Source organism: Vanacampus margaritifer, chromosome 1 (assembly GCF_051991255.1).
Source record: "Vanacampus margaritifer isolate UIUO_Vmar chromosome 1, RoL_Vmar_1.0, whole genome shotgun sequence".
NCBI lineage: Eukaryota > Metazoa > Chordata > Actinopteri > Syngnathiformes > Syngnathidae > Vanacampus > Vanacampus margaritifer.
The window spans coordinates 6,300,789-6,314,912 of NC_135432.1; the positions used below are offsets into that span (position 1 = coordinate 6,300,789).

Consider the following 14,124-nt stretch of genomic DNA (forward strand, 5'->3'; position numbering starts at 1 on the left):
TGTCAACAGAGAATGACACACAGACCACTTCTCCGTCACTCACCGGCTCCAGTCTTGTATGTTGTCCACGTGTTCATCCAAGTGCGTGCTGACAGGCTGGCAGGTGTGTGCAGGTACCACCCCCCCAAATCACTCACCATCACACAAAGCCACTCCCACTAACGCACACAACTCTATCTTCCCATTGAGAACCTGTCGCATCTGTCCTGATGAACTCACTCGGAGTTGCGAGTCGCTACAATGCTTGCTGAAATGTTGATTAATTCCCAAGCGTTTCAAACAAACACCATGACAGGGTGCAGTATTTTCTACAACAAGGCTTTTATTTACATGTGACAAGGAAGGGGGGGAACGCAGGTGATGAACAAAATAGTCGATAAAATCATGATATGAAAATATTAAAAACACACACCATTAAGACGCCAGAGAAATGCTGCAGATGCAAACTGGGTCCTTTTGGTCAAGCTTTAGTGGTCGGTTCACACGCTGCCAAGAAGATGGGTGAGAGGAGGTCACCTGTCGCCCACCTTCACAGGCAGCTGTCTCAACACACACACATCTTGTATGTATAATAAGGAATGGCATCCACGCGTACGCACCAAAAACACACCCAAGCAGCTGCAGTCCCGGACCGGCCGGCACCAATGGGAGCTTCCTGGGATTTAACTGCATGTCCAGCTGCTCTCGTGTCATACGTGCTCGCACCGTTGACGGACGGCGGCTCATCTGAAACCTCACTTCTGAAATCAAAAAGGCACTCAAGTAGTAGAAAAAGAAGAGTCCTCCGGGTGGAAACGGGGGGCCACCGGGGGAGGGCTGCTGGTGGGAACGCGGGCGGGTCCCGTCTATGAGGCGGGGTTGCCGCATCCCGAGGCGTTGTGTTTGTGCAGCAGGGACATGCGGCTGAAGGTGCGAGAGCAGGAGCCGCACTGGTACTTCTTCACTTGCGAGTGCGTCTGCAGGTGCGCTCGCAGGTTGGAGCGGTCGGCGAAGGCCCGGTTGCAGTGTTGGCAGGCGAAAGGACGCTCACCTGAGGGAAATCAATCAAAGCTTGAGCTTAGACGTGCAACAATTCCCAGATTAATTGATAACTTTTTTTTTTCTGGAATTTGTTTTCTTTTTTTGGAATTGATAACTATTTTGATAATTGGTTAATCGGTAAAAGATGAAAATACAGGAGTAGTAGGCCCCCGTCCAAATCTATTACGAGGAAGGATGCGGAAGTACCGATGCTAAGGTATCGGGTACTCATGGAAGCTGCCGATATCACGCGCCGATAACAAAGGCAAAACCAAATCAAACATTGGGAAAGTCCTCCTCGCCAGTAGTTGGCGCTATACTGCAGACGTTTGATACATTTGACTTGTGGCTGTTTTATGAACTGATATTAAAAACTAGAAAAATAGGAAATTGACATTCATTTCTGGCCATTTTAAGGATAAATGCCATCTTGAGATATATCATTTAATTGGTAAGTGTATCGAACATATTAGTATACGGCATATTTTTGTGAGCCCAAGGAACATTATGCAGTTTGCACATCAACATTGCACCTATATATATATATATATATATATATATATATATATATAAAATACTTAATGAATAACTTAAAATGAAATTAATTAAGACACACTCATGTCATTGTTTAAAGTAAAAAGTTTTTAAAAAAGCAGCAGCAAAATCTATCCGTTTTCATTCATCTCAGAAGGCAGCCATTTTGTCACTTGCTGTTGAGTGAAAATGACATCACTGCTCCACGCTCAGCTAACGACCAATCACGGCTCACCTGTTTTCTGACTCAAGCTGAGCCGTGATTGGTAGTTGGTTGAGCTCTGAGCAAATGTGTCATTTTCACTTTTTCCACTTTTGATAATAAGAGTATGAAAACCTTTTAAAAAAATATATTGTACATTTAGAACAGATATTAAAAAAAAATATTAATCATGAGTTAATTATTGAAGTCATGTGATTAATTAGAATTTTAAAAATTAATTAATCGCATGACTTTACTAGTTAACTCATGATTAATCACTCATTTTATATCGGTTTAAATGCAGAAAAAAAAAGTGGGGAAAAAATGGTAAACTAATAGAAATAGTTCAAATGATTTTTTGACGTCTATAACCATCAATGGCAGTGAATGAGTTCATCAGAATGCTGTCTTTAGCCTAGTAAAGGGCACATATTATCATAAAGAATACTTATGGGTTGACTTCAATTTTCCCCTTTTCCCCATTGATATTGAAATAATAACCCTCAGACCAACCTGTGTGCGTGCGGATGTGTCCCCTCAGCAGCCACGGTCTGGAGAAGGCCTTGCCGCAGGTGGTGCACACGCACGGCAGCGTGTGCGAGCGGATGTGCATCTTCAGGGCGCCCAGGCTGGTGTACTCCTTGGGGCAGTGTTTGCAATGGAAGGCGGGCCGAGAAGCCGACGCCTCGACGGGCAGCGACGGGACGCACAGGTGAGACGACTGGTGGCGGGACAGCGCCGACAGGCAGGTGTAGCGCTCGCTGCAGTGCATGCAGTGGTAGACGGCTTGGAGGACATCCGGGCTGGGGGGGTCCGAAGAACGGCCGTTGTCTTCGTCCTCGTCGCCGCTGCTGCTGAACGGGGAGCTGCTGAGGTCCAGAGGCCCGAGTGGTGATGGAGGGAGGGATGCCGGGGCCGTTGGGGAAAGGGGGGCCGGCGTGAATGGAGCTGAGGGGTAGCAGGTGAGGGCGGAGCTGTGGTTCTGGGTTGGAAGGTCAGCTCGGGGGAAGCTTTCTGGGACAAAAGCTGTCGAAAAGAAATCAGAGTGGATTTCATTTTTTTTTTAATGTGGCTATTTTGCAGTGAACACCTCTGATTGGTCAATCGCCGGAATGGGTGTGGCTCTTGCTTCGCTTCACCTCCTTTCGTGTTTTTTCACAAAGTTTTAGTTCTGTTTTGCCACCGAAAATTAAAATAGGCTAACCGTAACCGAATGTAGCAGGAATCAAACTCCTGACCTAGCATGCGCTAACCCACACAGTCACTGGCGCATAATTGGTATTTGTGGTTCTTGTGCGACTCACGGCAAAATAGCGCGATATGGTGAGTCAGTCACAGCAAAATATCCACTTCAATAAATCAATAAATACGACAATTTAATTAATTAATTTAATTAATTATTTATCAGGTATGGGCAATTGGCGGCTTGAGTCGTCCACTGATTAAATTTCTTTCACAAAAACTAATATTGGAGGAAAAGGGGGGGGGGGGGTTAAATGAGCAAATTTGAGGGTGGCAAACTATGAATGTAGTTTTAAGATGTAATATCACCTTTCACCACTAGATCGCAGACATGTCTTAGTTGCGCATACATACTGCTCTAATGTGCAATGCAATTAATTTGTTTGTTTTTTTCGAATTTGGAATGACATGCAGAACAAATGTACCTTGGTAGATTAACATTTTGAGAGAGTTGGATTTTGTAAAGAAAATACACAAAATAAGATCTTGCACTTTATGTTGGTTTGTCGTTAGGCAGTTTTGCACCGTCCTTTTAAATAGTCATTTTTATGCACTGGAAAAAATAAAAAATCACAGTATGTGTGTGTTTTTTTTGTTTTTTTTAGCTTCAAACTCTTAGTTGGGTTAGGATAGTTGATATTATAAATGTATTTTAAAAATATGACATTTAGAAGCACGTACTTTGTCCGTATATAAAGTAGCATTTTTGTCCTGGAAGTCAAATTGGTCTTATGTGGCCAAAAATTGCCCCCAAGCATTTAAGTTGCACAGCTGATGAACATAGTGAACTCACATAACTTAAATCTAGTACTAACACGCTAAACTTGTTTTCCTTCTTGGAAGTCTTTCACACATGTTGCTCTTCTCAGAGAGTTCAAGAAAAGTTTGCACAACTCCAACATACCAGTTTGGCTGTCCAGCAGGCTTTCTCTGTAGCATGCTTTCTTGCTGGAAAAATACTTCTTGACCAGGAATGACCGAGGCATGATGTCTTTTCGAAAACAAACTCGTATTTCCCACGGAAGTGGCCCCTTGTCTTCGAGAGGCTTCGTGGAGTCCGAAAGGCCGCACAACATCCACCGAGGCTCCAAAAATGTGCTAAGGAATCAGTGCGGTCGAGTCGCCTCCTCAAATAGTGACCGGCGTAACGAGGGGAAGGAAGCGGCTGGGTGGGTGGGCGCGTCCCGGCCCGAGGACACACCCAGCAGCGGCTCCTTCACCGCAGGTGCCGCGTGTGCGTGTGCGTGTGCGTGAATGGCTGCTTGCGCTGCTAATGGCTCACAAAGGGAAACAATGGCACATTAAAAAAATAAATAAAAATGTGTTCGCAACAAGCCCCATAAATACAATTCAATTGTACATAAACTACATTCAGTTTAGGTGACTAAAAATGGGGTTCACTGAAGCTTGGGCGCCCCCTGTTGGCGTTCATTCGCGTTGCAACCAGATTAGCTGTTAAAAAAAATGTACACATCAACCAAGTGAGTCAAAAATAGCAACAGGCATCCAAGTAAAGCTGCTTTCAGATCCCTTCCCAACCCAGATGCGCATTTTACGATGGCTTTTGTGTCAACTTGTTGCTCGGGGCTTTATAACGCGCTGCATGAGGAGGAAATTCACGAATAACGCGGAAGACTTTGGTGGTGGTGGTGGGGGGGGGGGGTCTCCGAATACGATGTAACGTTGTCGTATATGATCCGGACCTAAATGGACTTAGCTGACAGAGACAATAAGAAGGCGTAATAGGTGTCATAAATCAATCCTATAGGGCTATATTATTTCCATCGCCTCATCTTTAGTCGTCCTCAACAAGGACTCATCAAAAATCAGGTGTCAGTATTGTTGGAATGCCGCAGTGGTCCTGCTTAACATTGCAAAGGGAGCCTAAAGCTCCCACTGGTTGCAGGCTGAGCTGTGCGTTGGGGGAGGGGGAGGGGGTATGCGTTTGGGGGTGCACCTGTCTGTGGGCGCCATTGTAACGCCATGCCCAAAAAGTTCACACGTCGTTAGACGCTTGTTGACGCCGACGCCACGGAGACTGGAGGTCAGAGGGCAGCGCGCTAATAAAAACAAAAAGCAAATAGCAGAGACGCGTGAAAGTCAGGCGGGTTGTTCGTTCGCTGTGGTGGTGGTGGTGGACTGTCACGGCAAATTTGAAAATCATGCAAAGGGGACAGATGAGCTGCCCTGTATAATTTTATGAGATATACAATCTGTGTCTAGCGGCTCATATAGAAATAAAGATCCAATCGATAACACACAGAGGGAGTGAAAAGAAAACAGCTGATTACACAGTGTTGCGGTTTAATTGTTTTGAGGAGAGCATTTTGGTGCAGACGATTTGTGCTACTTGCAAGCGGGTCAAAGCGACCTCGTGAACCGGAGAAGACGTCAAGATGTCAAGTTTTCAGCTCGGAGCAGATGTTTGGCTCCGTTGCTTCAGGGATTCAACATGACAGCGCACTTATACGATAAGTGTTGCCATTGTTGCATTTATCATGGGAATATAATTATTGTGTTCATAATTCATTGAAAAATGTGTGATGTCATGTTCTAACATTCCAATATTAGTTTTTTTTTCTCATTTTTAAATAGAATAAAATAGAGAATAAAAATGATTTATTGTTCAGTCAGGTGGAAAATTGTCTTTGGCTCACCGACAGTAGTCAGAAAGTCAAAAATACAGATCTTGACATAAAACCTGTAATAAAGACAATAAAAACAGAAGTAAGATATGTTAAGAACAGGAATAAAAGTAAAGGTCAGTTGAGGTGGCTCGGGCATCTGGTTCGGATGCCTCCTGGACGCCTCCCCGGGGAGGTGTTCCGGGCATGTCCCACCGACGGGAGGCCCCGGGGACGACCCAGGACACGCTGGAGAGGCTACGTCTCTCGGCTGGCCTGGGAACGCCTTGGGATCCCGTCGGAGGAGCTGGCTGAAGTGGCTCGGGAGAGGGAAGTCTGGGCTTCCCTGCTAAAGCTGCTGCCCCCGCGACCCGACGCCGGATAAGCGGTAGATGATGGATGGATGGATGAATAATATAAAATAACAACTTTTGTAGCATCTCACAGGCTGCAGAAGGTCCAACTGAAGGGAGCAAATGAGAAAAAACATGCATGTGGCAAATTTTCATTCAACTTTTTTTAACATAAAAAAATGAAAATAAAAAGTCTTTCAACTATGCATAAAGGTATGCTATCTTTTTTTAAATGTTATTTTATTTCTTTTTTTTTTAATCTTTTTTTTAGAGAGACATATACATTTTTTGTATTTAAAAAAAGTAGTGTGCTATATTTCAATATACGCGTTCTATCATCGTGTTTTTGATAAAAAATATATGACAAACCAATAAAAAAAACTTGCAGTGGGCCACAAGTGGCCCCCGAGCCGGACTTTGAACTCCCTTGTGCTACAATCTTTAGTTGTATGCAAAATGGCCGCCTCCAAATTTCACCTTTGGCAAAAAAAAATGTATGAGCTTCATCAGACAGATTACAACCAATGGACAAATCTTGACGAAGTGCAGCTGTAAAGCGAGTCACGTGAGGAAGAAGATCTCATATAAAAAAGTTGAGGTGTGATTCTCAATTTTATATCTGGGCTATTTCCTATTCAAAAAGAAGCCGTCGCTCACCTTGACTTGCAACAAGTGTTTTGTGTGCAGGTTGCAAAGTGCCATTTTGCATGTAAAAGCAAACGGCTCTTGAGTAATCAAGCGCATTCGGACCGTTCAGGTAACGACCACTTAGCGGCATTTCCATTTGTTTCATATGATTCTGCAGCTGGCCCTCGTTATGCGGCTGCCCCAATGAATCTGAAAGAAGACGAGTTGTCTGCTTGAGATTTGATCTACGGAGCAACAATGGCAGAGCTGCTCTATTGAGCGCGTCGTGAGCGCTTGTTGTTTTTGCATACGTATACTTTATGTATGAGTGTTGCTCGGCAGGTGCGAGGTTGGGTTCTCCTCGAGGAAGGCCGCCAACGCTCCCACATGCAGTGCAACCATCTCGACCCCCACATACCTTAAGCACAGTTTGTGTGGGTTTTGAAAAGGAAGTCTATAAAATGAAAAGATGATTTAATGTCAACACATTATTGACCCCTGGGGATGTTTGAAATGAATGCAAATGCCGTTAATCCCTTCCAGTCCCCCTAAAACACCAACATGCCTGATTTGAAACCTTAATCTTACTTTAAAACCTTAACTCAGTCACTCCCAGCCTGAAGCAACCCCCTTCGCTCCCGGCTGTTTTACTGGATTTTGACAGATTTTGCACGGCCCACAGAATATTCTGTTCTTTTGCTATGAAGACATGAAACCTACCAAATGAAAGATTAGAGTCTCTTCTTTCATCACCAAAAAAAAGTATATTTGTTTCTATTTTGGTTTTGCCGCAATTAGCATTGGAATATAGCTAAGTTTCATCGTTATTCACAAATCTGTTTAGAACTGTGGTTAAATTAGCTTTTTGCAACATGACCCTGGTTGATCTCTTATACTCTGCTGCCACCTGTTGGTTGTTTTTGTAATAACTACCATTGCTTCAAGCCTTCTCTTCTGTTCAGAGGCTGCATCAAAGCCTTCTGTATGCGCTAGCATAAAAAACGTATAACTACGTCTTTGGTAGCATGGTACTATTTTAAATAGAACGTATTTATATGTTTTTGGGAGCAAATAAATTAATTTTATACAACAATCCTAGTTAGGTAAACCCTCATTTGAAACCTTTATCCAAAACAGGATTTCAAACTATGGCTATGATTTCAATTTAGGGTTTTAAAGTGAGCTTAGTGTAGTAGTAGTAGTTTTTAAATGAGAGTTTTTAAACTAGGTTTAGGGTTTCAACAAAGGCTTCAAACAATGGTTGTGGGTTCAAATTTGTGTTTGAACGTGTTTAGGGTTTCAAATCGGGGTTTTGAAATAGGGTTGAAAACTAGGTTTATGGTTTCAAATTCAAATTTCAAAGGGGGTTTCAGATTAGGGTATAAAATTAGGGTTTCAAACTCAGGGTGGGGTTTCAAATTATGCTTGTAAATCAGGTTTGGGGGTTTCAAATAAGAATTTAAAACTAGGGATGGGGTTTTAAAATAGTGTTCGGGTTTCAAACTTTGGTTAATGTTTCAAATTAGAGTTTTAATCTGGGTGAGGGTTTCAAATTAGGATTTTAAACTAGGGTTAGGGTTAGATAAGCGATAAGAAAGTCAAAAATGTGCAATTGTGATTTAATTTGAGGCGCCATTCAATTTAGACAAATATCACTCTTGCGTAAGGAGATTCTTTTTCCATCACGTCAAACATTTCTCCTAAACCTGATAGCACATCTCGGAATTGTCATGTTGAAATATTGTATTGAAATATTGAGCAAACTTTTACAGCGCACACAAATGAACATATTTTTTGTCAATACGTCCGTCACCAGCAGATCATTAACGACACAAAGTCATGTTTGCTATTTGGCCCGTCGTTCCGCCGCTTCATGGTGGCTATTGATTGCGTTACATAAAAGCAATCATCACAATTCAACGTTGGCCTCAGAGGAACATCTTTTTAGGACGTGATGACAGTTATTTCTGTTATGGATGTTTTACAACTACAAAGTCATAATGTCTCGTATGTCCACAGTATTCAATACTGTATATGGCGCCATTAAAGGTCATCTGCTGGTCAAGCTATTTATCACCAAACAAACATGCCAACAAGACCACCTGTGTGCAAATTGTGAGAAAATGCTATCTGACCTCTTAACAATACTAATAATTTACCATTTTTGAGCTACAAAGAAAAAAAAAAGGATATGTGTTCCTAACAAGTCTACGAAATAAAATGTGGTGTGCCTCAAGGTTCAATTCTAGGCCCTTTATTGTTCAAATTACATATGTTCCCACTTGATAATGTTATCAGGAGGAAGAGAGTGAATTTCCATTGTTATGCTCATGATATGCAAAAGTGTATCTTTGTTCATTGGATTGAGTACGGTAATGCAACCCCCTCCCCCCCCCAAAAAAAATGCATTTAAAGCTTAAAATTATTACAGCCCTCGTCAGCGCGTGTCCTGACAAAGACCAGAGTTGGTGGCAGTACATTCAGTATTGCTTTTAAAGTTGTTGTTTTTTAGCTAATGGCCTTGCGCCTTCTTATCTCTCTGAACTTCTTCTACCTTACAGTTTGAACCCTCGCGAGTTCAGACGTCCTCCGGCTCCAGCCTTTTGCCATTCCAAAAGTCAGGACACGCAAAGGTTGGTTTTAATCATGTGAAAATGAGAAGCAAGAAGTACGTTGCCATGTACAACAAGTGCTTTATAAATCAAGTTTGATAGGACCAAATTATCTATTCTAAATTTGTAAGTAAGTTATATCTGTGATTTCTAGCTTCAAATTAAAGCATGGGCTTTTTGGTTAGTACAAATATATATATATATATATATGTTTAAAATTGTATTATATTTAATGTAAACAGTATCAAATGAAATGACCAATCTCTCAAAAATAAATAAATAAATTAATAATAATAATAATAATAATCTGCTATCTGGCGCTCCCGAGTGTTCGAACGGGGAATCGCAGCAACAGAAACAAATATGAAAGCAACCACAAGAGAGCAGCCCAACCCCAATAAATGACCGGTCGAGTTTTTAGGCAAACTGTTGAGTTATGCATAATCATTATTGGATACATATTTAACACGTGAAACACAATTTTACAAGCGAACTCTTAGGACGTTTTGGTAATGTGAGATACTATATGTACATAAATATAATCCTTATCCAAAGAGTTCATTTTGAAATTGTGTGAGGTGGGCTTTATAAAAAAAAATTAAATAAGTAGATAGTGGCTATTTTCTTATTTACAGCAAAAATATGATATGCTAACACTATGAAATATATAAACAATCATGACAGGTGAAACATAACATATACAATTTGGGTTCAAAAAAATTTTGTTATTACTATTTTTATGGTTCACCATCAGCTTTTCATGTGGCCCAAAATGGCACATGATGTCAACAGGATGGCCATAACTGACCTTTGTATTGTGTAAGGGCACAACAGCAACACAAAATTGTCTTCATAAATTCCATTTTTACGAACGCGGCGTTTAGTTTTGACAGTATGTTTAATATTAAATACTTAAGTTCGACAACCACCAATGTATGATGTTGCATTTTGTTAATTAATTGCTCTCTGAAAGCTAAGAACCTGCACGTCGATAAATTAAACCGTTTACTTTGCATTCATATTGTCAAACCTTTGCACTGGTCGTCTGGATGATTTGATTAGCTTTGCTTGTTGCACATCGCGCGCTAACAACGAGTTCGGATCAAAAATGTGGAGATGCCGGGGATTGAACCCGGGACCTCATACATGCAAAGCATGCGCTCTACCACTGAGCTACATCCCCGTGTAAATTAATTGCCGCCTGTTTATCTATTTATATATTATACAATTATAATTATGATAAAATAGTTGTCGAAAACATTATATATGAACATGGTTCAACTCCAATTATTTAATGATCTAAAGTTTTCCATGTGCTCTCATACGCAACTTAATCAACTTTAACCTTCACCTTGCCTGTTGCTATTTTTAGCATCCAGGTCATACTTTGTAAGTACAGCATATCCTTGCGGGCAGAGGACGGGCATTCATTCTTCAGCCACCTAACATTGCTGAAAGAAAAAATATCAGCAAATACGTTCAAATGAACAATATGATGCTTTCTCACCATCCAAAAGGCCAATTATAATATTTCTCTTGAGAGATTCCAGGGGAGCATGAATTAGAGCCCCCCCCCCCCCCCCCCCCCCCACATAACCTCGCTTTTGCAGTGTTTATCAGCTGCCCCTTGCCAAGGACACCTCCGGGGCCTGTCCGCTCAAAGCCTTGTAGGGACTCCATGAAGGGATGCATCATGCATGGGGGGGCTTTGGAAGAGCTCTGAAAGGAAAGGAGAGAAGGTGGGAAAAGCTGACGCACCCCCCCCCCCTTTTTTTTTTCTGTCTGCTAAATGAACTGCAGGGAATCTCCCTGAACTATGAAAGGGGCGTGTTTGCTTTATATCAGCTCAGTTGTGTAATTTGGATGGAGGACAGGAAGCTATCAAGTGGCGTCTGTGCTGGCTAAGTATTATGTGTATTTAGGGGTTATCTTAGGACCACAAAGTGCAGTTGAGGATAACATTTATAAACAAACTGTATGCAACATGAGGCCCAGAGCAGTGCAGAGCGTCGAGCTGCTAAAATGTCACCTGAGGGAAAATCCAGCTGTAAAAGCACTAAAGCTTCAAAAATGTTTACCTTTGTGTGTCTTGTTTCATCAGTTGTTCCAGAGCTCATTCATTTCACACTCGGACTATAAAAATCCGATAGAGTGGATATAAAAAGTCTACACACCCCTGTTCAAATGCCTGTTGTTGTTTTTTTGCTGTAAAAAAAAAACAGACCAAGATAAACCATTTTAAATTCAAATGTTTATATCTTTTCAAGAGGGAAAGTATAAAATAAACAACTGAAATAATGTGGTTGCATAAGTGTACATACCGCTTCACCAATCATTTAAACTCACAGAAATATGGCTGCATCATTGATACAGTAATTTCATAATAATTCATAAAATTAAGCTAAAATTAAAAAGATGAACTCTACTGTAAAAACAAGCATGATATTGATTTGCGTTGAGGTCATTTTTCTGCCACTAGATGGCATAATTGCATTTGTAAGACAGTGACAGCTCAGTGCATTTTTCTTATCATATTAAGAGCGATCTAATCTTTAACATGAACTACCTTGTGAAATTATGCACGTTTTTAAAACTGGAAAATACAACTTGACCTCAGTCTCCACAAATATATGCATTTTTGTAAAATTTATTACTGCTAAATTTTGACGCGGACGTCTCTGCTGTACAGGCTTTCCAAGTAAGGGGTGGTCATTAATCGCATGTGTTAAAAGGACTTTAAATTAACTCAAAATTAATTCACAAATTTTGACACCCATAATTAATTACCTAGGTGTCACAGGGAAAAAAAGCCATTTGAACAGGGGTGTGTACACTTTTTATACCCACTGTATGTCATCAGTATTCAAATCCTTTTCCTCAGGCCATCCAAAATTGTGTCACATGCAGTTTGACGTCTCATCTGCCTTGCCACCCTCGACACGCGCTTATCATATGCAAACAGCCACTAATGCTGCAGAGAGAGGCCAGAAAGGAGATCGGGGAGGGACCAAACATAAAAGCTGCAAAAGACGGTGGAATCAAAACACATGACAAGGTCACCGTGGTCAAATGAGCACAGAGTGCCGCTCTGCTCATGGCGTCTTTTGTTACGTAACATGTTCGAAGAGGGGCAGCGCTTTTTTTTTTTTTTTGTATTGGCATGTTTCCAAATGGTCTCTTTTTAAAATACGCTACAACAAACCATCCTCGTATGACACACTTGAGGAAGACAGGAAGCAATTAAAGAGCACCAAACAAACAGAACGAGTGTTAACATGCTGTCTGAGTCAATTTATCTTTTGGCAACACCGAAACCTTCAAGCGCTCACAGGCAGCACTTTTTATTTTTAACTCATTCACTGCCATTGACGGCTATAGACGTCAAAAATTCATTTGAACTATTTCTATTAGTTTAACAATCTTTCATTTCATTTTTTATGAAAACCTATATTTTTTATTGTACATTAATAACAGATATAAAATTATCATGCGATTAATTATGATTAAACACTTCTTATTTTTTATATATTTTTTAAATTAGGCACGTCATCCGATTATTTTTTTTAAATTGTAATTAATCACATGACTTCACTAGTTAACTCACGATTAATCACAAATTTTATCTCTGTTCTAAATTTACAATATTCTTTTTCCTAGGTTTTCATACACTTATTGGCAAAAGTGGATTTGGATTTATTCCAAATTTGCTTACAAAAGTATGAAAACCTAGATTTTTTTTTTTATTGTACATTCAGAACAGATTGTTAGTTAACTAGTGAAGTCACGCAATTATTCACAATTAAAATTTTTAATCACCTGACGCCCCTAATTAAAAAAAAAAATTAAATGAGGGGCATCAGACGATTAAAATTTGTAATCGTAATTAATCGCATATATATATGTATATATATAAATATATATAAATGTACAATATATTTTTTTTCTTCTAGGTTTCATAAAAAACGAAATGGAAAAAAAATGACAAACTAATAGAAATAGTTCACATGAATTTTTGACTTGTCTATAGTCGTCAATGGCAGTGAATGAGTTAAGATGCCGGTAAAGCCGAATGTCACATTCGTGAACATCAACATGCGCACGGCAGCCAAGGCCCGGCTCTGAACTTTCACCTATTTCTTCAGCCGGCTTGGGGAAACTGTGGGAATCGTGTCAAAGCTCGGCCTTTGTGTTGTGGAGACTAAAAAAAAAGAAGCCAGAAACCAGACTCGGCATTATTTGTTCGGATAATTCCACCTCACGTATGAACAAAACACGAGCGCACGCACGGACTGTTCTTGTTGCGTCACTCACATAATAATCGTTGTTTGTTTGCGCGTCTGCGTGAGTTGCCTAGCACCTGGTAACCGTATAGGCCGGAACCTTATCATCTTGCTTGAACAAAGCTCAAGCAGCGCTTGCTATCATCTCACAGAAGGCAGATAAAAGCAGGACAACTTGCAGACAAAAAATCATTTTAAATAGGCGTTGGAATGGAAGTCAGGTGCTTGTAGACACAACTACGCTGGGTGTGGTTTATTTGTTTCCACTTGTAACATCCACTCACGCAGCCATTGACGACTATAGACGTCAAAAATTCATGTGAACTATTTCTATTAGTTTAACAATCTTTCATTTCATTTTTTATGAAAACCTATATTTTTTTATTGTACATTAATAACAGATATAACATTATCATGCGATTAATTACGATTAAACGCCCCTTATTTATTCATTTTTTTTAAATTAGGCCCATCATCCGATTATTTTTTTTAAATTGTAATTAATCACATGACTTCACTAGTTAACTCACGATTAATCACAAATTTTATATCTGTTCTAAATTTACAATATTTTTTTCCCTAGGTTTTCATACTCGTATTAGGAAAAGTGGATTTTTTTTTTTTTAAACT

At 40.3% G+C, this 14,124-nt stretch overlaps 1 protein-coding gene and 1 non-coding gene across 2 annotated transcripts; both read right to left on the minus strand.

Moving 5' to 3' along the window:
- Positions 1-302: 302 nt before the first annotated feature.
- On the minus strand, positions 303-4,135 carry snai1b (snail family zinc finger 1b). The gene is made up of 3 exons (XM_077575995.1): positions 3,903-4,135; positions 2,270-2,782; positions 303-1,030 (listed from the first exon to the last, which is right to left on the minus strand). The coding sequence occupies exons 1-3, from the start codon at positions 4,072-4,074 to the stop codon at positions 846-848; spliced, it is 870 nt and encodes a 289-aa protein (XP_077432121.1). The 5' UTR covers positions 4,075-4,135; the 3' UTR covers positions 303-845.
- A 6,190-nt stretch (positions 4,136-10,325) lies between these two features.
- Positions 10,326-10,397, minus strand: trnaa-ugc (transfer RNA alanine (anticodon UGC)). The gene has a single exon. It is a non-coding gene; the product is annotated as a tRNA-Ala (tRNA).
- Positions 10,398-14,124: the final 3,727 nt, after the last annotated feature.

Bases quoted from the DNA above. Each gene is read 5' to 3' on its own strand.
- snai1b (XM_077575995.1), bottom strand. From the start codon at position 4,074: ATGTTGTGCGGCCTTTCGGACTCCACGAAGCCTCTCGAAGACAAGGGG. The intron at 2,783-3,902 runs GTATGTTGGAGT...TCTTTTCGACAG, and splicing joins CCTGCTGGACAGCCAAACTG to CTTTTGTCCCAGAAAGCTTC. The intron at 1,031-2,269 runs GTTGGTCTGAGG...GATTTCCCTCAG, and splicing joins ACACATCCGCACGCACACAG to GTGAGCGTCCTTTCGCCTGC.